Consider the following 25485-nt stretch of genomic DNA (forward strand, 5'->3'; position numbering starts at 1 on the left):
TATTCATTAATTCAGCACCTCTTATGTGTCAAGCTTCACTGTCTTGAATCATGATTAAATTGCAACTAAAATTAAAGTCTTTCATAAATTTTTTTTAAAAATCAAGGGCCAATAAAGATCTCTAGGTAGTCTCAGTAGACGTAAAAGTAGGCTATATATTTTATGCACATAAACACATAATCCCTCTTTTAAAAGTTATTACAGGCAATACTAAACTATTTTCTATGTGGGAAGTTTAGTGTTTATGAATATAGAATACCTATTTATGTAAAGTAAGATGCAAATTGCTCTTCTAGGTCAAAAGAGCTGAATTTTTTAAAAAAATAATACAGTTTTGACATATTACCAACTATAACTGTCCAATGGAAGGCAAGGGTTTTTTTTAAATTCAATATTTATTCAAATTTATTCAATATTGAATTTTTTATTCAATATTATTACACAGAATTACAGACTGTTGTGACTTTTATTCAATTTGGTATCCTATTTAGAATAAGAGCAGTGAGAATTATGCTTTACAAACATTGCATTATTACTTCATCATTGTGATATGGCTTTACTTGATCGTATATAGAGAAAAAAATAACATTGGAATTAAGGCAATAACCACATGTGCAAACCAAGCACAATACCCTGACACAGTCTTTAGTACAAAGCTCTTTTGGTTAGGTGAGGATTGATGTTGCTGCATGCAGGTCAGTCATTGCTTTGAAGGATAAGCTCTGAATAGCTTCACTTATTTAAAAAAATCTCTCCTACTGGCCCACAATGGCCAGAAGAAGCCTTCGGTAATCTCCACTCGTATCACTTGCAATCCTTTTGCTCAGGGTCTTCTGATACATCTGACTGAACATCTGTTTTATTTGTACAAGATCAATCTGCATGCAAGACATGATATTTTTGATATTAGAAAACAGCTGTTAAAGAAAACTGATATTAGAATTATTCTTTAATAGTGAAAAGATCCTAATTATAACCAAAGCAGAGGGGAAAAAACACCAGATGACTGGCATTTTATAGCTAGCATTCATACCAGTACTAGCGTCACCCAGTGAATGTCTGATTCACTGTTCTGTAAAGATATTGAATAAGGGTGATATTAGTTTCATCTACTATTCCAAATATATTAGTCATTTAAAAACCATTTGATAGAATGGCTATTATCAAAAACACAGAAAATAACAAGTGTTGGCAAGGATGTGGAGAAGTTGGAACTCTTGTACATTGCTGGTAGGAATGTAAACTGGTGCTGCCACGGGAAAATGGTATGGTAATTCCTCAAAAAAATAAAATAAAAACAGAATTACCATATAATACAGCCATTCCACTTCTGGGTATACACAAAAGTGAAAGCAGAGACTCAAAATTTGTACACCCATGTTCACAGCAACATTAATCATAACAGCCAAAAAGTGGAAGCAACCCAAGTGTCCATTGACGGATGAATGAATAAACAAAAAGTTGTGTATGCATACGATGGAACATTATTCAGCCTTAGAAAAGAAGGAAATCCTGACACATGCTACAATGTGGATGAACCTTGAAGATGTTAAAAAGGACAAATACTGTATGATTCCACTTATATGAAGTATCTAGAGTAGTCAAATACATAGCACAGAAAGCAGAATGGTGGTTGCCAGGAGTTGGGGAGCAAGGAGAATGGTGAATTATTGTTTAATGAGTTTTCAGTTTTGTAAGGTGAAAAAGTTTTGGTGGTGATGGTTGCACAACAATGTGAATGTACTTAATGTCACTGAACTGTACACTTAAAAATGATTAAAATGGGAATCTTGTGTTACGTATATTTTATTATAAGTAAAGAAAAAGGGATCCTGCTTAGAAAATTTAAGTCTAAAAACAAATACACAAGAAGGTTTTTCCAAATACTGTATTACGGTTCTCTTTTAAAAAATGATTTACCTTCTTTCATATAATTTCATAGCATATGTTTTCTTTTGATTAAAAAGAAGTCCACTAAATAAACAAAGTCAAAGAAAGGAATACATCTGAGGCTATATTTAGGTAAAAAGATAAATATAAAATTTTTTACAGTTATTTCATAATTAAATGTATGCTAAATTTTAAGAATTTTTATGTCCAATGGGATTAATCTGCATAGGTCTTTCATACAGTTCTTTTTTTTTCCCCCCCGCACCTCGTGGCTTTCAGGATCTCAGTTCCCTGACCAGAGACTGAACCCAGGCCATGGCAGTGAAAGTGCCAAATCCTAACCACTAGACCACTAGGGAACTCCCTCATACAGTTTTTTACATAAGCAAAATGAAAACCAAAAAATAAACATCTGGAGTTCCCTGGCGGTCTGTTTCACTTAAGCAAGCCTCTCTCACAGCATGAGGAAAGTGAACACTGTGCTTTATACAATCGCTACCAGCCGTGAGAAAGAGAGCCCTTTCTTAATGTCAGTCCTGAGGGATTGACAACCAACTAAGGAACTTTTAAGAAATTAACATTCTAAGTCAGACAGAGAAAGACAAATACTGTACAATTTTACTTATATGTGGAATGTAAAAAAACAAATGAATGAACATAACAAAACAGAAACAGTTATAGACACAATGAACAAACAGGTAATTGCCAGAAGGGAGGGGGTTGGGGGAAGGAAAGAAATAGGTGAGGGAAAGTAAGAGGTACAAACTTCCAGTTGCAAAATAAGTAAGTCACAGGTATGAAATGTACAGTGTGGGGAATATAGTCAATAACTATGTAATATCTTTGTAAGGTGACATGTCATAACTAGACTTATCATGGGGATCCTTTTGAAATGTATAGAAATATCGAATCACTATGTTGTATAACAGAAATAAGCATAGTGTTATAGGCCAATTATACTTCAAAAATGAACAAACTCATACAAAAAGATATCGGATTTGTGGTTACCAGAGGTGAGGGGTTGGAGAGGGAAGATTGGAGAAAGACAGTCAAAAGGTATAAACTTGCAGTTATAAGATAAGTAAGTACTAGGTATGTAATGTACAACGAGATAAATATAATTAACACTGCTTTACATTACATATGAAAGTTGTTGAGATTACATCCTAAAAGTTCTCTTCACAAGGGAAAACATCTTCCTTTAATCTTGTATCTATATGAGATGATGGATGTTCACTAAACTTACTGTGAAAATATTCATGACGTATATAAGTCAAATCACTGTGCTGTATACCTTAAACTTATACAGTGCCGATTATAAACTTATACAGTGTCAATTATATCTCAATAAAACTAGAAGAAAAAAATGTGTTTAATATTGCTAAGAAAAAAGGATCAACATTCAAAATCAAGTAAGATCAGACAAACAGAGAAAGCCTCACCTCACTTCGAGTGACCACAATCCTGACCAGGGTGGAGTCATCTGTGCCGGCACCTTTCATAGAATGGTACAGCCTCTCAGCGAAGAAGGCAGGGCGGTTCAGGGCACACTGCACTGCAAGTGAGAGACGCTTCAGACGTGAAATGACTTGAAAAAGGTGTGCACACACCATCTATCACTTCTAGATGCTTTTGATCATTTTCTATGTAATCATCTCAGAAATCTGAGGTGAGCTGAAGATATTCTCCCCTTGATTTTTCTCAGCCTCCACCTTTCTTTCCAGCAGCATCAGACAGGCTACCTTCAATTCTACAAGATTCCCTCTGGCCAAAAAATCCCATTTTCTCTCCATAGATGCAGTCATTAGCTTCTTAACATTTTCCCCGTTAAAGTGAGAAAATCTGTAGCAACTGTGCCCTGGTAATATCTTACTTAAAAGGAATAATGACTAAAATCTGAATTCTAGATGTCAAATATATCATTTGACTGAGAGAAGGATGTAAGATACACTCCAATATAAAAAAAGAAATCACAGATTTGAGCAAAGATTTGAGAATGATAATAAGAAATCTGACATGTTTTCTCTTAGGAAAATTAAATTAGCAAAGTCTCTTCCTGCAGATGGTAGAGATGTACTAACTATACATCATTACGTTAGCTACAATTACTATAGTAGTATTTGTAAGATATTCAATTGCTAATATCAATTTGTTACTAATAGTCTCTTTAGTATTATATTCTCCATGAGAATGAAATTTCCATTTCATTAAACATCTGAATGTCAGGACACCAAAAACTGGGTTTTTAATTTCCAAATGGAAAAGGGTCTCATTGGGCTAAGTACTTGAAAGGTGTTCTGGAGAGCTCAAAATGACGCTTTGTGTGGTGGCACTCCGTAGTTCCTTAGGGCTTTCCTATTCACCTTAATGGAAATGCTACAATCTATCATATATTTTTGTATAGTCCTCAAGAAGGGCATAGAGAATAAAGACCAAATAATTTCAAAACAATCCTATTTGATCACACCACCAACCATTCATAGAGAATTGCATATAAAAACAGAGGGTTAGCTTGGCCTCTGCCTAAGCAGATTCCAGGGAGGCTATATTAATAATCACCACTTAATGGGAACAACTATTCAAAGCCTCACTCATTTACAAACAAAACAAAGCAAAACACTAAAGTATCTTACAGATGGTCTTCAAACCACTTTCAACACTTCCAGAAAACTCACGGCCGACACTGCTTAACAAATCTCGATTAGCCATCTGTAAACAAAAAGTATAGTGGTTAAAATATTTTCACACCTTAAAATAGAAGCCAAATCTTCAAAAGAAAAGCTCATACCCTGCAATAGGCCTCCATGGTAGCTTTCAGCTGAGGAAAGCTTCTTGTGGCAAGAATCATGTTAAAGCAAGATTCATCTGTCCCTAATTTCCCCTCACCAGCCTGATAGAGACGCTGAGCATCTTCCTGAGCCAGCTGGTGGTTAACATTCTGGTTCTCATCGCGATTTCCCTGCAAAAGAGGAAGGCAGGAATTAGAAGAAGGTGATACAAGTTCTATTAAAAAAAAAAAAATTTTTTTTCTGGGACTTCCTGGTGGTCTGGTGGTTAAGACTCTGCACTTCCACTGCAGGGGACAGGTCCCTATGACAGGGACACGGGTTCGATCCCTGCTCAGGGAACAAAGATTCTGCATGCCATGTGACAAAAAAGTAAAATAAAATTGTAAAAGAAAAAAAAAAGTTTTTCCAATCTAGTCACTTCTGGATTTAAAGGAACAATTTACTAAAAATTAATGCATAAAGTTTGTCACACTTATCTTTCATTTCCAAAGAAACTATACTAGTGTAACTAGTACTTTATTACACTGCCAACTTTGGATTTTATATGACCATGGTTTAATGAGGTTATATTAAAATGAGAGGTTTTCAGGGCTTTGAGAGCTAAATTAAATCAGAAAAGGTTTCCATGAAAAATCACACACACGTTTTATTTTTGAAAGTGTGGAAAATTTTATTAACATTCACTTTAAAAAGCTTTCTCTTGGTACACCAAGAGAAAGGGGTTCTTAAAAAAGTTACTCTTCAGGGTTTGGTCCTTGGTTTAGAAGTTTTGGGGTTTTTGTTTTTGTTTTTATTCAATAAACATTTATTAACAGGTATTAAGAGACTAGGCATGATAGAAACCACAAGGACTGGAAGTGACTATGGCCACTCCATTCCTCCCATTAAGGAGATAAAAGATGCCTCCACAATGGGATTAGGGTTATAACTGAGGTCTCTGGGAATTAAGTGCGGGCTCAGAGCAGGGAATGACAAATGGCCCAGGAGAGTCCAAGAATGCTTCTCTGAGGAGGCGGCTTGAAGGGTGGTAATTGGGCCAGGAGAAACAGAATGGTGTGTGTTGAGACTGCAAAGTATGACACCTCCAGAGGCTGTGGCCACACACACACACTCGTGATCTAGCAAGTCCTGAACACTAACAATGCAGCCACTTCTATCCTCCGGGAGAAAGCCTTCTGCCACCAAAGGAATTTCATTTTTCACTTCTCTTGTGATAGGGTCTACTTCTATCGGTTCATGTTCTGAGCCAATAAGCACCGTCCCCTGTTCAGTTCGGAGAGAGAAGCACTGAGGTTTCCTGGAGGCTGGATATCCCTGAACTCCAGGGTCTGAAGTAACTTTAGATTTCTCATGATGAAGCGACTACTGAGCCACGCTGAGGACCTCCTCTAATAGGAGATATAAACTACCACTCAAATAAATTATGAGTCTGCTTAGCTGGGATTTAAGATCAATATGCATTATACTGAGTTCCGCTTTGTATTCATCCATATAACTGTAAGGTATGGAGCACTTGCTTTGTACCAGGCTGTATTAGTCAGGGTTCTCCAGAGGAACAGAAACAACAGGATGTGCTAAGTGGTGGGGACACAAGAAAGACAGGGCCCCTCCCCTCAAGGAATTTAAGTCAAAGGAGGGAGTATATAATATGGAGGTTTCATGAACGTCCTTTCATTCATCCAAGTGTAATATTAATATACACGTATTTATCATGAATGTATACATGAAAATGACATGTGAGCCTTTTAGAAGAAGTTATAAATAACTCAAGTACTGCTAGCCTGTACCAATTTATAGACCAAACTCTTCACTGGGAAGAAGAGAGGGAGGGCCTGGGCCTGAACAAGAGTAAAGCTTAGATGGGTAGTTGGTTTCTCTCAAAAATATCAATAGAGGGTTTCCCTGGTGGCGCAGTGGTTGAGAGTCTGCCTGCCAATGCAGGGGACACGGGTTCGTGCCCCGGTCCGGGAAGATCCTACGTGCCGCGGAGCGGCTGGGCCCGTGAGCCATGGCCGCTGAGCCTGCGCGTCCGGAGCCTGTGCTCCGCAACGGGAGAGGCCACAACAGTGAGAGGCCCGCGTACCGCTAAAAAAAAAAAAAAAAAAAAAATATCAATAGAAACACAAACCCAAACAAAGGAAAGGCTGCCCTCTGGAGTCTCAGTGTCTGTCTGAGCAACAAAATGGAAAGGTGTTCCTTGAAGGTGAGAAACTGTCTCCTGAAGAGCACTGGGCACAAGGCATGTGTAGAAGCATATTCTAAATGGGCTACTGAACACAGCACAGGCAAAGGAGCTCAGGAACAACTCCCCAGATGATTGCCTTTGGATTCAAGCACACAATGCAGTCCCATTTTCCTAGGAAGCCACTCCCTGGAATAGGGACCTTTACTTTGAAAGATGGCTGGGCCTTGAACCCTGCATAAAGAAATATTCAGCACCTCATTAAAGTCTTAATAATCATTTTTTAGCATTAACTCTCTGGTCCTGATTTTCTTTTCATGCTAACCTACTCCCCTGCTCTGTTACTCTGTTGTGGGTAAATTCAATGTCCTCCCATCCATTTGCTTTCTTTTCTCATTTCCATACCCATGCACTTTGGCACACTGTCTTTTCTGCAACTACCTCCTTTTGCTGTGAAGAGCCTCTCCTCTACTTTTAGAATCTTCAAGACTGTCCAACCTGTGCACTAGCAGGATAGCCAACAACTCCTGATACTGAATCAGTGTGCTAGTATTTTGCCTCATCTCTTTCAAATATACCCTGATTATCTCATTCTAAGTGTATTTGTAGTATCATTCCAAATACCCTATTTGGAGAATTTTCTGCCACTTTTCCAGCACATTTGGGGAATCAGAACAAGGAGGGTACTAAGCACAGTACCCACAGTACTAAGTACTGTGAACGCTGAAACATCTTCTGCATTTCTGGCTCTCCTCACAGTCCTCACTCTTGTAGCACTTGCATGGCGGACCTACATACCTTCCGTTGATGGTCCGACTTAACTGGCAGTACAATGCTAAGTTCAAAAGTACAGATTCATCGCCATTCTAAGACACAGAGCCTCAAGTTGATTTCTGATTTCATACAACCTTAAAGAGGTTAATTTCTGATTCCTTACAAAGGCCAGATTTGCAGAAATAAATTTCAGTAGTGACTACAAAGAAACCTGTACAGTGGATTCTGCGTTGTCCCTCTTAAAGATGTCAAGATTCCAAGGGGGCTAAGTATTAAAAGGAATAAAGAATGGCCACCGGCAATAGGCAGTAAAAAATGTTCCCTCCACCAACACCCAAACTTTCATGCTATACTCACCTGGCACATGGATACAAGTAAACGTTCAAAATGCCCTGATGTATCTGACCTAATGTCCTTTTCAAGGTCTCGTCCAAATTCTGATTGATAACATCTGACAATTTCTCTGATTTCCTGATTTGTTCTTGTGCATAAAATTTCAATCAATACACGTTCCTGAGTTCCTACTCCCTATGTGAAGTGAAGAAAGGGAGAATTATACAACAAATCATGAAATTTCTGAAAGTAGTTAAATCTTACTGTTCCATCAAATATTTCTTTGGCCTCCAGACCTGAAAAGCTCTATATATTCAGATGATATAAAATAATGTACTGATTTAGCTGTCACTATAAATTCAGAACTGCCAAAATTTATGGGGCTTTACATTTGAAATAGGATAAAATACTCAAAGTAAATGCCATATAGTACCTTCATTGCATTCTGTAAACTCCAGGCATCATAATATGTAGGTGGCATGAACAGGGCAAGGATCAGTTCTTCCATATTTCCACTTAACTCTGACTTAAGATCTTTGATTAAATCCTGTTAAATTACAAATACAAACTAAGTATATGTGCTCTCCAAATTTTGTTTTGCTCAAATTTTTTAAGGACAATATGAAAAAATGGAATTGAATTGCTATATGAAAGCCTCAATTGCTGTTCTGAATATTATATACTAAGGAATAAATATTTAAGTTTATTACACTCAAGCAGATATATTTTACTCATTCTATCAATAAACACTTAATAATAAATTTATTATAGTTCCACCACTACACTAGGTACAAAATAAGAGGTATAGGAAACAAAGAATAATTCAAATTAACAAAATGATAAACAGATATTTACTTAGTATAAGAAACTGTTCTTACTCTATGAGGAAATAGAAATTGTCATCATCGTGTTCTTATTTGAAAAGATAAGATAAACATTTTAAAAAAGTTAATATAAAGCAGCCTGTACTCCAGCATGAGATGAGTAAGTAGCACAGAAATAAGCTGAAATAGGAAAAGTTAAAGTGGGCTAGAGAGCTCAGAGAAAACTTTTAGTCCAGATCTTGAAGAATATGTAAAAATTAGCAGGCAAAGAGAAAGAAGAAAGGTATTTCAGGCAAGGAGGAAGAACACAAACAAAGAACAGAAAAGTGGTTCCCAGCCTTGGCTATATGCATTAAAATCATCTGCAGAATTTTTCTAAAAAAAAAACACAAACAACACTTACGTCAAGAATGAATACCCAGAGATTCTGCGTGTGTTTTTAAGTTTGAAAAGAGATTATGATACTCAGCTAAGATTGAGAATCAACAGTATAGAGGCAAGAATGAGCAAAGCTTGTTCAATGGAACAACAAGACAACCAATTTTGTTAGAGGGTAATGTTTTCAGAGATTAGTAAAACAAAGTTGTAACTACATGCTTGGATTATTACCTTGAATACCAAGCTAAAGAGTGTGGATTTGATTCTGCATGTTGGGAGGAGTTGCTGGAAACTTTTACGTAAGAAAATGGCATTGATATAGCAACAACAGGCAGTATCAACAGGCAGTACGGACTATGACGACAGAGGCTATAAATGAAATTTAGGCTACTGGAATATTTAGGTAAGAAGTAATAAAGGCTTGGACTTGAGTGGTGGAAAGAAAAAAAGGAGACAGAAGACACATTTTTAAAGAGCTCTTTTACAGATTAGATCAACAAGACATAGTCAATAACCAGTTGCTAGGACAAAGCAGTGCCTGGCATACAGTAGGCACTGAAACAATATTCACTGATTAATTGACAAAGAAGAGTGTGGAATCAAAGAAGACTCCAAGGCAGGCTAGAGGAATAGTATTTTTATTAATAAGAAGTCAAGAGAAAAGGTGGCTGTGGGTAAGGAAAATAGGCTGGGAATTTAGTTTTAATTCAAAGGTGCTGTATGAGAAAATTCAGGACAACAAAGCACAGACCACATGTGAACTAAAGAAATTCATAATGTGGAAAATACTTTTGCGAGAAAAGTGAGTCTGATGTTGAACCCTAAGAGAAACTTGAGTTTGTGTCACTTAATCAGCCTTAAGACTAAGGAAGTGGATTTTGGGTTGGGCAGGGAAGGTAGAAAAGATGAGGTGGGACCAGCCAGTGGAACTCTACTTCCATTCTGAGAAAAGTAAACTGGATTCAGAGGATATCGGAAAATGTTTAGGATTCCTATCTAAATGGCAAACCAATGCTACCCAGTCTTGCCCTTTATATTTAAGAAACGATGACACCTTTCAGCCACAGAATCTTGCTGGATTTAGTCACTGATCATCCACTCAACAAATATTTAAGTGGCTATCTGTTAGTGTTCCTGTACTTGGTACTATAAATACAAAGATGAATATGACATGGTTTGCCTGATGGGAGCTCACAGTTTTGGGGAGCGGGCAGTGACATTAGTTACAGCAGAGGTTTTACAAAGTGCTATGGGACCACAGTGGAAGAAGCAGCCAAATTATGCCCAGAGCAATGAGAGAAACTTCACAAAGTAGCTTAATCAAGACAAATCCTGGAGAATTTGTTTGCCATGCAGGAAAAAAGGAAAAGTTGTTCCAGGACAAGAGAACAACATATACCAAACACAGAAGTATGTGTGCAGGGAATGGCAAGAAGTTCTATAAAGTCATAATACAAGATATGTTTAGAGGGAGGGAGAGGAGTGAAAGATGATACCAGGGACCAAAAATAAGCAAGGGCTACATAAGAAGTCCTTGAATCCAACTGTAAGGAGCAGATTGAGAACCAAGCTACTGATCAGGATTGTGGTCATAATCTACTTTTTACTGAACATGTGTCACCTACCAGACATAGTAAATAGGTATGACTGTGAGATCAAGGACTACTCTAGAATTGGAAAGCCTTCTAAGAGAAATAAATATTGATGGGACTTCCCTGGTGGCGCAGTGGTTAAGAATCCGCCTGCCAATGCAGAGGACACAGGTTCGAGCCCTGGTCCAGGAGGATCCCACATGCCGTGAAGCAACCAAGCCCGTGCACCACAACTACCAAGCCTGCACTCTAGAGCCCACGAGCCACAACTACTAAAGCCCGTGTACCTAAAGCCCATGCTCTGCAACACGAGAAGCCACCACAATGAGAAGCCCACGTGCCGCAACGAAGACCCAGCGCAGCCACAGATAAATAAATAAATTTATTTAAGAAAAAAGAAAGAAAGAAATATTGAATACACCTCTCCTGGGGTCTCTGAAATCTAGTTGTCTCTTCTTTGTACTCACCAGTACGAGTAAAAAGATAGTAACCAACCTGACAGAATGCAGGGCGTAAGGCCACTGTTCATGCTCACTCCTGAAAAGGAAACAAAACATACCTTGCCATACATGGTCTTAAAAGCTGCTTTAATTTTTTGCCTTTGATCATTGGAACGATTGGCCACAACGTCTACAATTGCCTGTTCGTCTGTACCTGAAAGAACCATACATGTCTAAGTAAGGATGAGGTCTGTGTGGGGTGCTCCTTGATGACATCTTTTAGATGCTTACAAGGTGTCTGGTGCCAGATTAAATTGAGGGATGTGCACACAGGCTCACATATAAACTTGGTTTATGATATAAAGCTTATTTTTACTCTACATTCAATCACTTGAATTTGATTGTAAATGAGACAAATATATGTTTTCCTCACCAAAACCCTTCATTGCTTTACGAAGAATTTCTGCATCTCTCATGGCATCGAAGTTGGCAGCAGGTTGGATTGTTCCTTGAGTTCCCTGAGTCATCGAAGCAGGCTGAGAACAAGAGGCATAAAATCCAAATCAGTTATTGTGGTAATCATTTCACAATACATACATATACCAAATCAACATGTTCTATACCTAAAACTAATACAGTGTTATATTTCAATTGGGTCTCAAAAAACTGGAAGAAAAATAATATGAAAAAATGTTCAACATCTTATTAAAAAAAATACTAACTTAAAAAAAAAAGCCAACTCCGGTTTCTCTGCTTACAGGAAGACAACTTAAGACTTCTCCGATTATGGGACTTCCCAGGTGGCGAAGTGGATAAGACTCCACACTCCCAATGCAGGGGGCCCGGGTTTGATTCCTCATCAGGGAACTAGATCCCACATGCATGCTGCAACTAAGAGTTTGAATGCCACAACTAAGGAGCCCACCTGCCGCAACTAAGGAGCCCATGTGCTACAACTAAGGAGCCAGTGAGCTGAAACTAAGAAGCCTGCCTTCTGCAACTAAGACCTGGTGTGACAAAATAAATAAATAAATATTGGGGGGATAAAAAAAGACTTCTCTGATCATCACTCTTAGGCATGGAAGCCAGTACTTAGGTTTTAGGATAAGGATATTTATTTTCATGGCTCATTCTGGAACAGACAGAGACTATCCTTCTCCCACCAAAAGATAGCCAGACACCAAACTTTCAGGAAACAAGAGAGTCAAGCTTGTGAAGATAGTCACAATCTTTCCATGCCTTGGTTTCCTTCTTGGTAGAACAGGAGGGCAAAAAAGAGATTGATCCCTGGGTAGTGAGAGTGGCAGTGTTTTATTTAAAGAATACAATAATGGCTTTAGTGAGGTAGAGCCAGACTTGCCCAATGAGATTTCAAACAAGCAATATACTTTTGGTAATAGCTCTTCATTTCCTGTACGGGCCCTGATTATTAGACATAAAACATTTTATAATAAGAAAAGCATGAAAATGAAATTGATGACTACAGACTCTGGGAGTTGTAATATTCTTCATCGATTTTATAAGGAAATAAACCAGAAAGCAAAACAAGGACTATATGTTTTTAAATACAAATCTATAAAGAAATTTAAAAATCACCATATGACAAAGACCACAGTACTAAGTGTTTCAGGCAAGAATCATCAATGGATGCTAAAATCAGTGGGTAAAAGTATAATGAGAACCAAGATATTTGCATACTTTGTAACATTACAGCAGAAAACCTAGCAGACATCATCTGAAGCAAATGATCAAAACCAATTATCACCAGGAATGGGGTAAATCAACAACTAGTGCCTCCTGATATGATTCACTAGGGACACGACATCATTTCTGTGGTATTCCTGCCAAAATGGCATAACCTAGATTTAATCAGGGGGACTTATCAGACAAACACAAATTAAGGAATATTTTACAAAATAACTGGTAGTATTCTTCCAATGTATCAAGGTGATTAACAACAAAGACTGAAGAATTATTTCATATTAAAGGAAACTTAAGAGACATGACAACAAATGCAATGTTTCATCCTGGATTTGATCCTGAACCAGAAGGACATTACTGGGACAAGTGATGAAGTCTAAAGGTTGGGTAATAGTATTATAAAACTGTTATTTCCTGTACTGTATTTACGTAAGAATCTGAGTAAACTGTATGTATACAGGAATTTTGTATACAATTTTTACAACTTTTTTATAAGTCTGAAATTATTACAAAATTAAGTTTAAATACAAAGCTATGAAACAATTCATTAGTTTTCTTAAAATATTCGAATCAGGGTTTAAGAGAGATGGGATACAGCAAGATGATATCCCTTCACATTTTTTTTTTTAAATTTATTTAGTTTTGGCTGTGTTGGGTCTTCGTTGCTGCACATGGGCTTTCTCTAGTTGCAGCGAGCAGGGGCTACCCTTCGTTGCGGTGCGCAGGCTTCTCACTGCGGTGACTTCTATTGTTAATGGAGCATGGGCTCTAGATGCGTGGGCTTCAGCAGTTGTGGCACGCGGGCTCAGTAGTAGTGGCTCACGGGCTCTAGAGCGCAGGCTCAGTAGTTGCGGCTCACAGGCTTGGTTGCTCTGTGGCATGTGGGATCCTCCCAGACCAGGGCTCAAACCCGTGTTCCCTGCATTGGCAGGTGGATTCTTAACCACTGCGCCACCAGGGAAGCCCCCCCATCACATTTTTTTAAATTTAATTTTAATAATATATTTTATTTAACCAAGTATCTCTAAAATATCATTTAAAGATGCAATCAACATCATTTCAAAACATAAAATGATTCAGTTGCTTTCTAGGCAACTGAAATGGTATTTCGAGTTATACCCATTGAATACAGCAACAGCAATATGCCAACCAATATGCCCCTTTGTAGGGGCAAAGTGATTGGGGAGAAGGAGACCAGACCCTTCGACAAACATTTTTATGGTCGGTAATTCCTCCCACTCATCTCTACTCTCACGCCAACATTTTCTTCTACCAATAAGCCCTAACAATCATCCTTCAGTAGTTTCTAAGCCAGGAATGTAAGCAGAGAATTAACAAGAAATATTTGTATATTGGTTTTAAGGAAAAACTAAAATTATTCTACTTGTAGCAAATATTCAAGCAGAAAAAAATTTTCAACATATTGCCTTTACATGAGGCTTAATGTATCAAGCACTGATGAAAGTTTTCTTTGATGTAACCACTGTCACTAAAATCCTAAGCAGGGCAGAAGCTTCTGTTTATAATACACTGAACTAGACAGTACGAGAAACTAACCCTCATCATGCACTATTTGACGACTATCATTTTCTGTCATCCTCTTGTTTCTAAAAACGAACAACCACTAAAAGACTTATTCCATTTTTCATCTAGAGGGAAAAATGGTTTTGTTTTATTCTTTGTTGAAAGTCTAAGTTTGAAGTGAATCTTCATCAAGAATACTATCATTCTGCAGGCATTATACTGAACTCAAAGAAATCAGGGTCTATATTCTTGAGGTCAAAACTCTAACTACAGAGGATTTCTCAGTACAGCAAAGCCCATACTATCTGCCACCAAAAGTGCCACCCTTTGCCTTCCATTTCATTCCAATCTTCCTGCTGAAAAACTGCCATAGAATTAGAATTGGGTCAATCAGGAGAGGTCACCTGGCCCCAAGACAAAAACTTTCTTTACATCTTCCTATACACACACACACACACACACACACACACACACACACATACACACACACCAACTTCTATCAGGGGATTTTCAGTGACAGGGAGCTCACCCCTCACAAGGTAGTCTATTTCACTTCCATCTATTCCACTTTCCATCTCCCAAAATCTACTGCTCTGTAACTTCCTGGTTTCAATTTAGGGTTGTAATTGTTATGCAAGATAAGCTGCATGTGTATTTTACTTTTAGTGTTTTTATGTTTAAAAATCTTTTATATTCAGTCATAAAATGATGTCTTTAAAAGCAAATGCATGCTTAAACTAAAATAAAATAAAAATTCTCATAACAAATGATTAGAATAACTACAGATTTATAATATGATTAATAATCAACAATTTTATTAAAAAAGGATTGAAAGCAATTTACTATGGGCTTTGGAGGAATATCATTTACTGTATCAGCAAAGTAGCACTGTATAACAGAGACCACTGGTCTGAGAGGCAGAAGAGCTAGGATCTAGTCTTAGCTTTGACTTTCACTAGCTGTGTGGCCTCTCTGGAGCTCAAAAATTCCTCAAATCTGGAAAGGAAGCCAGAAAATGGCTAAGTTGTTTTTCTTCCAATTCTGTAACCCCTTACCAATCCCAGCCTAAAAAAAGCTTTAAAATGCTAGATCTTTATGAATAGACAATATGAAATGAGAAAATCAAGATAAGGTAAACATAAAACTGCTTATGTTCCTAGTAACTTGCATAGGATATAAAAGAATTAACAAGTCAATTAAAGAATAAAACTTAATATTAAAATAAGGAGCTATATTGAGATAGGGCAAAGATTTGATATACGGGAGACCTTCTGAGACTCCTGAAAAATCAATTTAACAGACATTAATTGACTACTGTATTTAAAGCCCTGCCAAGCACTACAGGGACATAAAGATAAAAACAGATACAATGAGCCCTCAAAGAAGTGGTGAGAGACAAATACAGGAGAAATTAGAAACAAATGAAGGCATATATAGGAGATCTAGTGATTAGTGAACATTAAAAAACCTTACTCACTTCACTGCTATAATCCACAGAAACAGGAGAGGAAACAAGATAGGAAGGTAAGGATTCTGTATTGATCTGAAAGAAGAGTGGAAAGATATAAAGGTAAAAAAGGAAAACAAAACCATACTTCATAAAACACTGCCAGAAGTATCAACCACCCAGTCACCTGAGTTCATAGTTATACTGCCAGCAAGGGAGGAGGAAAAAGAACTAAAACCAACGCCAAGAGTCCAAGTGAATCACTATGAAAAAGAGTATGGGTGTCATCACCTGTGAGAAGGGACCTATGTTTGTCTTATTAAAGTCATCAGGACAGTACTTAAAAGCAGGTGGACCAAAGAGCATGGAGTCTAACAGAAGCAAAGATTAAAGTCTTAAGTGAACTGTTTTAGACCATCTCCTCTGCTTCATGGAAACCTCTAATGTTAGCAAAGGAGTAGTGCCCTTCTTTAGCATTATCCAGTTACCCAGACTAAATTTAAATGGTAGGAAAAAAAAAAAATACCTGACTAGGGTAAGGAGCTTGTCCTCCAGGGTACTGAGAAGGCATCGGTCCCCCAGGAAAACCACCTACATATTAAGAAAAAATACAGCAATCAGGTCTTAACTGATTTAATTTTTCAAAACAGCACTGATTTATTATGAATATGGAAACATATGAGAATATTCACACTATTTATTCACTAGGATAATTTTTAAGTTTTATAATTTACTGAATCAAAAACCAACTTTGGTCACAAGGACCTTTTAAAATATTCCATGTCCTAATTTCTTTAAAATAATTTAACATAATTTCTTTATAAACAATACTCTAAAAAAAGAACAAAACACTTGAACCAGATTAAATTCTGATTCCATCTGGAAAGGATGACAGGACATAGTTCTGGGGGTTGTTTTCTTTGTGCTATACTAATGAGCAGAGAAGTTCCTGAAGGTTTTGCTTTTTGGCTTCAGGACAGATAATTTTTTTTTGATTGAAAAAATAGGTCCTTATTACCATCTTGCTGATTAAACTTTTTCATCAAATTAATACACTTCATGAAACCATATACTACCTAAGAAGTATTTAGTATAAACGTTTACTAAAGACGATCCCAAACATAAACTACTAAGTTCCTTCAACAGCAACTGCAAGATTCAAAATATCAAGCTACTGTTTTTCTCTGGAGAGTTAGTACATACCAGGTAGTGGGACCTGGGATGGGCCCCCGCCATAAGACTGTGAGGGTGCCTGTGGATAGCCAGAAAAGCCTGCTCCACTTGGTGGGGCTCCAAACCCTTGGCCTGGAGGAAGAACAAGAGAAAAAAAGAAACAAACTACAGTGACAGTTCTCATGATTGAAGTGAAAACTTTAGAAACAGTAGAAGAAAATATAGTATTAATGCTATAGCAGTAGTCCCTTTTGGTCTAAATTCAATTTCTCAACAAATCCTTCCCCATTAAAAAATAAATTTTAAAAAAAGGTTACTTCATTTATCTGCCTTAATAACTTATAATACAAAAGTGCTAAGATTTTTGTTCGTTTGCTTGGTTGGTTTGGTTTTTTACATACTGTGGACAAAGCTGTCCTAAGGTCACAATCATACCAAATGAAATATCTTAATCAGTTCTTAAGATTACAAATTATCAACCAAACCATTATATATTGGTCCTTTATTACCATGAGATTTATTCTAATTCCTTTCACAACAGAATTTTGGAGACTGCTCCCAGCTTTCATGCCTCCTGAGAACCTTTATCCTTCTATCTTGCCAGCTAGGTCCTTACTGTCTAAGGTAGAAAGTAGGCTAAGAGCAACTCTGACCCCGTACAAAACAAGAAGGAACCGAGAGGATTAAAGAGAGAAGAAAAAAAATGCTATACTAATTCCACAACCCAGGACTCACCTCCAGGATAGGATGGAGCTCCCCCTGGCTGTGGGGCACTGGGATAGCCTCCAGGGGCAGGGTAGCCTCCAGCTCCTGGGTAGCCTCCAGCTCCTGGGTAGCCACTACTTGGTGTTGGTGGATAGGCACCTCCTCCCACTGGAGGAAAGCCACTAGGATAAGAATACTGACCAGGAGGAGGAAAAGATGACTCCTGACCCGCAGGCTGAAAAACCAGAAAAATTTTCAAATGAATGTGATCACCGAGAAATAGAACCTAGCTAAGGAAACAAACAAAGATAACTGTTAAGGTCTAGCTTATTCTTTTACATATTAAAAAGCCCATTAGAAGTCCTGGTATCTCATACTAGTTTATCAGTATACTAGTTTTTCAGGACACTTGTTTGTCAGAATTCAGTTATATATAAATCTACCTGTGTTAGGCAAGAAGGGTCTGTTTCTCTATTTGGGAGTAAGAACCAGGCTCTTTCCAAACCTCAAGCCTTCAGGAACAACTAGCAAAGCTCATTAGTTCCTTCATTTTCCTAGCACCTGGAAATAATAGGAAGATTTGCCTCTCTACCCTAAAGAGAAGAATTCATGGCTTTCTTGCAACACATCTGGACCTGTGCATAACAGGGGGAAAAAAAAAAAAGGTGACCTGAGTCATACACTGGGTGTGACATTTTGGACCTCAGTTCAGATCACACAATGTCTAAGTGTGGAGAGACTGTTACATGTTCACTAAACTTTTTCCCAGGCCACAAAACTAGACTACATTTCCCAGGACCCCGTTACAGTTAAATAGGACCATATGACTGAATACTGGTAAACGAATGTGGACAGAAGTAACATACACGACTTCCAGCCTGGTCCCCTTAACTTTCTGCCCAATCCTCTAAGCTCTCTCTTCCCCTCTCTTTTCCTTCATCTGCCAGCTGGAAGCAGAAGATCCAGTGGAGGACTCCAAGGCACTAGAGGATGGTAGAGCCAATATACCAAGGCACTAGAGGATGGAAGGAGCCTGGGAACCCGCAAGACGACATGGAACAAAGCCTCCTAGCTCCCCACCACACCCTTCCCCCGGCCACCCCCACCACTGACTTCCAGGAGACTGAAGTAAGCAAGTAATAAGTTTTTATTGCTTTAAGTCATTGGGATGTTAGGGTTGTCTGTTTTAACAATTAGCTGATATTGACTGAAATGGTGGTCAGAGTCTAGTTTAGTACATGGGGACCTGGGAACATATTCATAATTCTCATCTCTTCAATGATAAATTCAGGAGAGCTATATATTCACTTTACATAAGAATATACACATTATCATTAATCTGTATAGGCCCCTCTTTCTATTCTCCCAGAGTTAGAAAGAAGCCCTGCATACTTATGAGCATAAAATTGAAACACAATTCTTACTTATGCCTCAGCTATGAGGTTAGTCCTCAGAATAGTATAGACATCAACAAGGCAGAACTTGGTAGCACATTTATAACATGCACTCTAAATACTAAAAGTCTCAGAAGTACTAATCCAGGGACCTCTAATCCACTGCAATTTGTTACCTATGAGTCAAGCTCCTCTTAAGTTTTTTTTTTTAAAAGATGTTGGGGGTAGGAGTTTATTAATTAATTAATTTATTTTTGCTGTGTTGGGTCTTCGTTTCTGTGCGAGGGCTTTCTCTTAAGCCCCCTCTTAAGTTATTTTAAATCTTCTAACACAAAGATTAAAAACCAGTAACTCAGGACTTCCCTGGTGGCACAGTGGTTAAGAATCCGCCTGCCAATGCAGGGGACACGGGTTCGATCCCTGGTCCGGGGAGATCCCACATGCCGCTGAGCAACTAAGCCCGTGCGCCACAACTACTGAAGTTGGCGTGCCTAGAGCCCGCACTCCGCAGCAAAAGAAGCCACCATAATGAGAAGCCCACGCACCACAACAAAGAGTAGCCCCTGATCTCTGCAACTAGAGAAAGCCCACGCACAGCAACGAAGACCCAACGCAGCCAAAAATAAATAAATACTTAAAAACAACAACAACAACAAACCCCAGTGACTCATAGGATCGATTTAGCTTACCTACATGTTGTACTGAATCATACAGCATTTAACATTTTAAAATATTCATTTCCCAATTTTAAAAATTGGGCAATTTCACATAAAATCCAGATTGTTGGCTTTACTTGAAGATATGGAATTATCCAGCAACACTGGGTCAGCCTCCCTGCATGGACACATGAGGCTTAACCTGACTAACTGCTGCCTTTCCTCAGGTGAGCCAAGTCCCTGTAGTTCCCCACAACACCTGCCTTCACTCATGAACTCTACTCAGTACTTCTGGCCATTTGAATTTATGACCCCTGCTCCAGCATATTTGTAAGATCTGTCATGGGCTGGCTAGTTCTATACAAGATCTGTGCCAAGGACATGAGCTATTTTAGTATCATAAGTGGCAATACTTACAGGATATCCAGGGAAAGCTGGGTAGCCTGTGGGGGGATAGCCCGGGTACGACATTCTGCAACAACAATAAAAAATGTCTTCTGTAATTTCCTATAAGGATTAAGGCCTTTGAAGATATATTTTGTCATAGGGTTTAATCAAAACACACCTTCTTTCAAAAGAGTCTAGCAGGCAGACTGATTCAGTAGTTCTGAGATGGGGCCCAAGATTCTGTATTCCTAACTAAGCTTCCAGGTGATGCTATTGCTGCTGGTCTGTGAATGATACTTTGATACCAGAATATTCTGGCATTTCTGAATCTACCACCTAATTTGCCAAATTTTTCAATATGTGTTTTGGCTCGTCTCCCCAATACAGCTACAAATGATTTGTATTTCTTTTTTATCAAGACCCCAAACAATGACATATACATACTATTATATATAAAACAGATAACTAATAAGGAGCTACTTTATAACATAGGAAACTCTACTCAATACTCTGTAATGGCCTGTATGAGAAAAGAATCTAAAAAAGCGTCAATATATGTATATGTATAACTGATTCACTTTGCCATACACCTGAAATTAACACATTGTAAATCAACTATACTCCAATAAAAAAATTTTTTAATAAAGGACCCCAAACAAATCCAGTTCAACATTTACAAAAGCCCACTATTTAATAAGCACTGTCCTAGGTGCTGATACAGAGATGGGGGGAGGAAAATGAGAAAATAAATTTAAGTTATTATAGTGCTCCTTATGACATAAGCACAGTATAGAAGCTAAAAACTTGCTAAATTGAGAATGAATGGGCGTATATTTAGTCGAAGTTGAAAGAAAATAAGAAAACTGATCCAGTCAGTTTTAAAACAGTCATTTGGAATCCAAAGACCTGGATGCAAAGGACGTTAAATCATTTTTTGCTGTCTTCTTCCCCAAGCCCAGTTGATAAAAAAAAAAGGAGTAAAGGAGAAACAATATCATCCAAGAACAGTCAGATGGACCAAGGGTAAAAGAGGTCAGGGTCAAAATAAAGTGAAAAAGTCTGAAAATAATTTATGGGAGAAATTAATAATTATTTTATTTATTATTATTATTATTTTTTTGGTACACGGGTCTCTCACTGTTGTGGCCTCTCCCGTTGCGGAGCACAAGCTCTGGATGCACAGACTCAGCGGCCATGGCTCACGGGCCTAGCCACTCCGCGGCATGTGGGATCCTCCCGGACCGGGGCACGAACCCGTGTACCCTGCATTGGCAGGCAGACTCTCAACCACTGCACCACCAGGGAAGCCCAATGATAATTTTAAAGGCAACAAGTTTTATAGCACCAAAGACTACAAAAACAATTTAAATTTCTAAATCTCAGGAACTGTTCCTGTGACAAAGTCCTATTTCTACAGCCTTTAGCTACTACATTAAATCTTAACTTTAAAGGCACTAGAGGAATTACGTCAACAAGAGTTTCTGAACAGAATGAAGATAAAGACTATCCGTACATGAGAAAACTTAAAGCAACTTTAAGAAAATGAATCTGGGTACATTTTGAAGTATAATTATATAAAAGACTAGAATGCAATTCTATTTCCAGGATGTACCTCATAAAAATACTTACACAAATGCAAAATTATATACGTTCAAAGCTATTCATTACACACTATTTGTGACAGAAAAAGGTTGGGAATTCCCTGGCAGTTCAGTGGAGAGGACTCAGTGCTTTCACTGCCATGGGCTGGGTTCAATCCCTGGTCAGGGAACTAAGATTCCGCAGGCCAAGTGGCATGGCCAAAAAAAAAAAAAGAAAAGACGGTTAAAAACAATCTAAAAGTCCATTAATAAGGAACAGGTAAAACAGATTATGGATAGCCATACAATGAAGTGTTAGGCAACTATTAAAAATGAGCAGCTCTCTTTTTACTTATATGTGAAACCACTCTAAGTCATATTAAGTGGGAAAAAAGCAAGATGAAAAACTACATAATTTGCAACCAAATGTGTAAAAATTACATTTATTTGCTTGTATATAGAAAGAATATCCCTGAAACTATACTCAAGAAAGTAGGAAACAGTACTCCACTGCTGCCTCTGGAGAGGAGAGCTGGGGCATAACAAGGAGATTTTTCAATGTACTAAAAAAAGGGCTAAGTGTCCTTTTGGAATTATGCATGTATCATCTATTCAAAACGCAGATTGAAAAAGCTTTTGTAAAAAGCTGAAACAAACCCGAGTTTGGTGACTCAACAAACTACTCAACTTTGCCCAAGGAATAATCAGACTATACCAGTGAACCAGAACTTTTATTTCCTTTTCAACATCCTCCGTCAGCAACTACTTTTAAAAGACTAGAAAAGCATTCTTGGTTTTCCAAACCATCTCCACCCAGTGAGTCAACTACTAAAAGGGGTGGGTCTCACTATTCAAGTCTCAGAGATGGCATGAAGCCCAGGAACACAGGAGGCAGCTGTTGCAAATTTATGAAACAAATACATAATAGAAAGGGTGTATGAAGATGGCCAACAGCAGATACTACAATTTTCCAAAACCTGCCTCTTGATTGGGAAAGACCATTTAAATCTGTCAGCAAGGGCCCTTCAATAAAGAATTGGAGGCACGACTAGGCTCTGCATGGACAGGGTAGGCAGTCACCACCAGTGAGGACTGAAAGGAGGCTTCACTTTGCAGTGGTCAAAATTCTCTCTTCTACCTCCCTATCTAGTACTTGAACTCCTTCCCTGCCTGATAGGTAACTCATTACACTCATTATCTAATTAGGACAGATTATCAGATCAGCTCCCCACCAGCTGGCAGAAATTAGAGAGTTTAAAGGCAGTTGGACGACTTCTTTTCATTTCTGTCACTTTATGGTAGACATCAGCCATCTTCTGTAGAATTGTTCACACAGGTTGGGCTCAAATCAGCACGTTTGCTGCTGCTAAGGTACTAGGAATCAAATCTGGAATGCCACTTCCCTGAATAGTTCCCAAGAATTATAAACCTGAACCAGTGTACAGTTTTAGGCTTCCGCATTCTGTCCTAGGTTCACTAAGCAAGTACAAACGTCCCAAGTTTCCCTAAATTTGCTGTGTCACCAGGAAGTCTAGTCACCAGCCGGACCTAGCTTTCGGTGCTGCTCACCGGTTTTCCTACTCAGCCCTCCTTGGGGTCGTTTCAGCAGGGCCATCCTCTGGCCTCAACCCCTCCACCTGTGGTCCACCTGCCTGCGCGGGAGGCCCCTCGGGCAGTGAGCTCCCTCGGACCTCCGGACAGCCAAGGGGCACAGACGACCGGCGAACAAGACTTCCCGTTGCCCGGCCGCCTCGCCGATCCCGCCCTAATGCGCCCGGGCCCGAACGCCCCCACCAGGCAGCCCGGGTCCCAAAACGCGCACACCGAGTCGCCGGCCACTCCCGGGGCCCACAGGCTCCTCCAGCGTCCCCCTGCTCGGGGACACACGCGGGGCCCCGCCCTCTCCCGGCTGGCAGGCCTCAGAGCAGGCCGGGGCGAGGCGACCGAGGGGCACGAGGGGTGGCAACGGTAGGGTACCCCGTTCCTCACCTGACCCGGTGGAGCAGCGTCTCGTCCCAAACTGATCTCGGGCAAGATGGAGCCGGGGGCGGGCCCGTGAAGGGCGGGGCGCCGAGGGCCGCCGCCCGAGGCCGTTAGGATCGCAGGGGGCGGTGCCGACAGGGCCAGTCCAGGCGGCTGTCGGTGCCGCTGCTCCGGCTTTCCCTTCCGCCCCGCCTCGCCGCCCCACCTGCGAGAAGACGCTCTCTTCGGGTGCACCAGCCAGTTTTATCACAGTTCCTTCTGGGCTCTCTCAAGCCATTTGGGAAGTTGAAGCCGTCCTGAGGAATCCCGAAGCCCCTTCAGTGGTGGGCGGCAAAGAAGGGCTCGAAACTGGGAGGCCAGGGGCAGCCTCTCCGCCTGATGTGCCGTCCTCCCTATCTTCTGAGGACAAAGACGGTGTCTTTTATTAGCCCCTTGTGAATTGAATTAATATTTATGAGGCTCCTAGATAGTGGGAACAGGAGATGCACTAATCAAAACCACTCCAGAAGGGAGTTGTTAGGTGATTCCAGGCTCCCCTCACACTAGAGCCCTACCATTAAACATTTGAGGCAATTTCAAGGGCCCAGACCAGTATCTTAAACTCATTAAGAAAGTTTATATTCCAGAGCAAAGAACCAGTTGGCTACCTTTTACAGTGGTTCTCAAACTGTGGTCCCCAGACTGGCAGCCACCACATTACCTGGTAACTTGTTAGAAATGCAACTCATTGGGCTCCACCTTAGACCTAATGAATTAAATTCTAGAGATGAAGCCCAGCAATCTGTTTTAACAAGCCCTCCACGTGGTTCTATGCACACTAAAGTTTGAGAACTATTAACCTATTACTCCACATGCTTTTCTACCCAAAACCTTCCTCACGGGGGTGGGATAGGGTGGATTAAATTTTTAAGTGGCAAAAGCAAGATATACATGGCCCTAAAACAGGGGTGAAGTGGAAGGTACTTGAGAAAGGTCACTGTCAAATTTAAACAAAACTGCACAACACTCTGGATACCCAGCTTTACTTCCCCAGCTCCCACCAATCGGTCTGGAAAATATTGGGCCTTTCTGTCCAATCTGCCTGGAGACCTCTGGAATTTAAGCATTCCCTAAGAAGCCTCTCCTTACTCCTTTGCTCTATATTACTACCTAGGTGATCTCATCCCCACCCTTCCCTCTGCCTTAACTATCAGCTTGAGAGGTTATTTTCCAAACTTCCTATTTCCCGCCCACTTTCCTGAGCTATAGGCCCAAATATCCGATAGTCTATTCAGGTAGATACCACTAGATTTCCCACTTCATCCTTTCAATTTGTCCTTCTTTCTTGACATACAAGGACCTCCAGGGCCAGAGACCCTTTCCTCATGCTGCCTCTGCCTAGAAAGCACTGCCTGCCTTTTAACAATTATGAATCTATTAAGACTCAATTCAAAGATCACCCATCTCCTTCCTGCCTCAAGAAGCTTTTCCTGACCTTCTTTTCTTTACCTTCCCTTGGGTAGACTCCCTTTTTTGCACCCGAGAAAACCTTTTATAGATGTCTGCTGTGACACATTTAACAGTAGTCCTGGGCTTCCCTGGTGGCGCAGTGGTTAAGAATCTGCCTGTCAATGCAGGGGACATGGGTTCGATCCCTGATCCGGGAAGATTCCACATGCCACGTGCCGGGAGCCATATAGGAAGTGCCTTTGAGTCTCAGCACGGACGAGACCCATAGTGCCAAGCAAAGCTGG

General features: G+C 39.5%; 1 protein-coding gene across 3 annotated transcripts; it reads right to left on the reverse strand.

The window, feature by feature from the left end:
• Positions 1 to 387: 387 nt before the first annotated feature.
• Positions 388 to 23851, reverse strand: ANXA7 (annexin A7). 3 transcript variants are annotated; one of them, XM_060125320.1, is made up of 14 exons: positions 23759 to 23851; positions 20220 to 20274; positions 17783 to 17987; positions 17078 to 17179; positions 16401 to 16465; positions 15905 to 15970; positions 11636 to 11738; positions 11322 to 11416; positions 8402 to 8515; positions 7993 to 8163; positions 4679 to 4849; positions 4524 to 4599; positions 3333 to 3445; positions 388 to 878 (listed from the first exon to the last, which is right to left on the reverse strand). In XM_060125320.1, the coding sequence occupies exons 2-14, from the start codon at positions 20271 to 20273 to the stop codon at positions 756 to 758; spliced, it is 1458 nt and encodes a 485-aa protein (XP_059981303.1). In that variant the 5' UTR covers position 20274; positions 23759 to 23851; the 3' UTR covers positions 388 to 755. The 3 variants fall into 3 exon arrangements, with proteins under 3 accessions (XP_059981303.1, XP_059981304.1, XP_059981305.1); XM_060125321.1 differs by lacking the exon at positions 23759 to 23851 and adding an exon at positions 23339 to 23426; XM_060125322.1 differs by lacking the exon at positions 15905 to 15970.
• Between the last annotated feature and the right edge of the window lie 1634 nt (positions 23852 to 25485).

The sequence above is a fragment of the Lagenorhynchus albirostris genome, chromosome 16, assembly GCF_949774975.1.
Source record: "Lagenorhynchus albirostris chromosome 16, mLagAlb1.1, whole genome shotgun sequence".
NCBI lineage: Eukaryota > Metazoa > Chordata > Mammalia > Artiodactyla > Delphinidae > Lagenorhynchus > Lagenorhynchus albirostris.

Coding starts and splice junctions, on each gene's coding strand:
- ANXA7 (XM_060125320.1), bottom strand. CDS start 20,273: ATGTCGTACCCGGGCTATCCCCCCACAGGCTACCCAGCTTTCCCTGGA. Junction 17,988..20,219: donor CAGCTTTCCCTGGATATCCT/GTAAGTATTGCC, acceptor CTGGTTTTTCAG/CCTGCGGGTCAGGAGTCATC. Junction 3,446..4,523: donor AAGTGGTTTGAAGACCATCT/GTAAGATACTTT, acceptor TCTCACTTGCAG/TGCAGTGTGCCCTGAACCGC.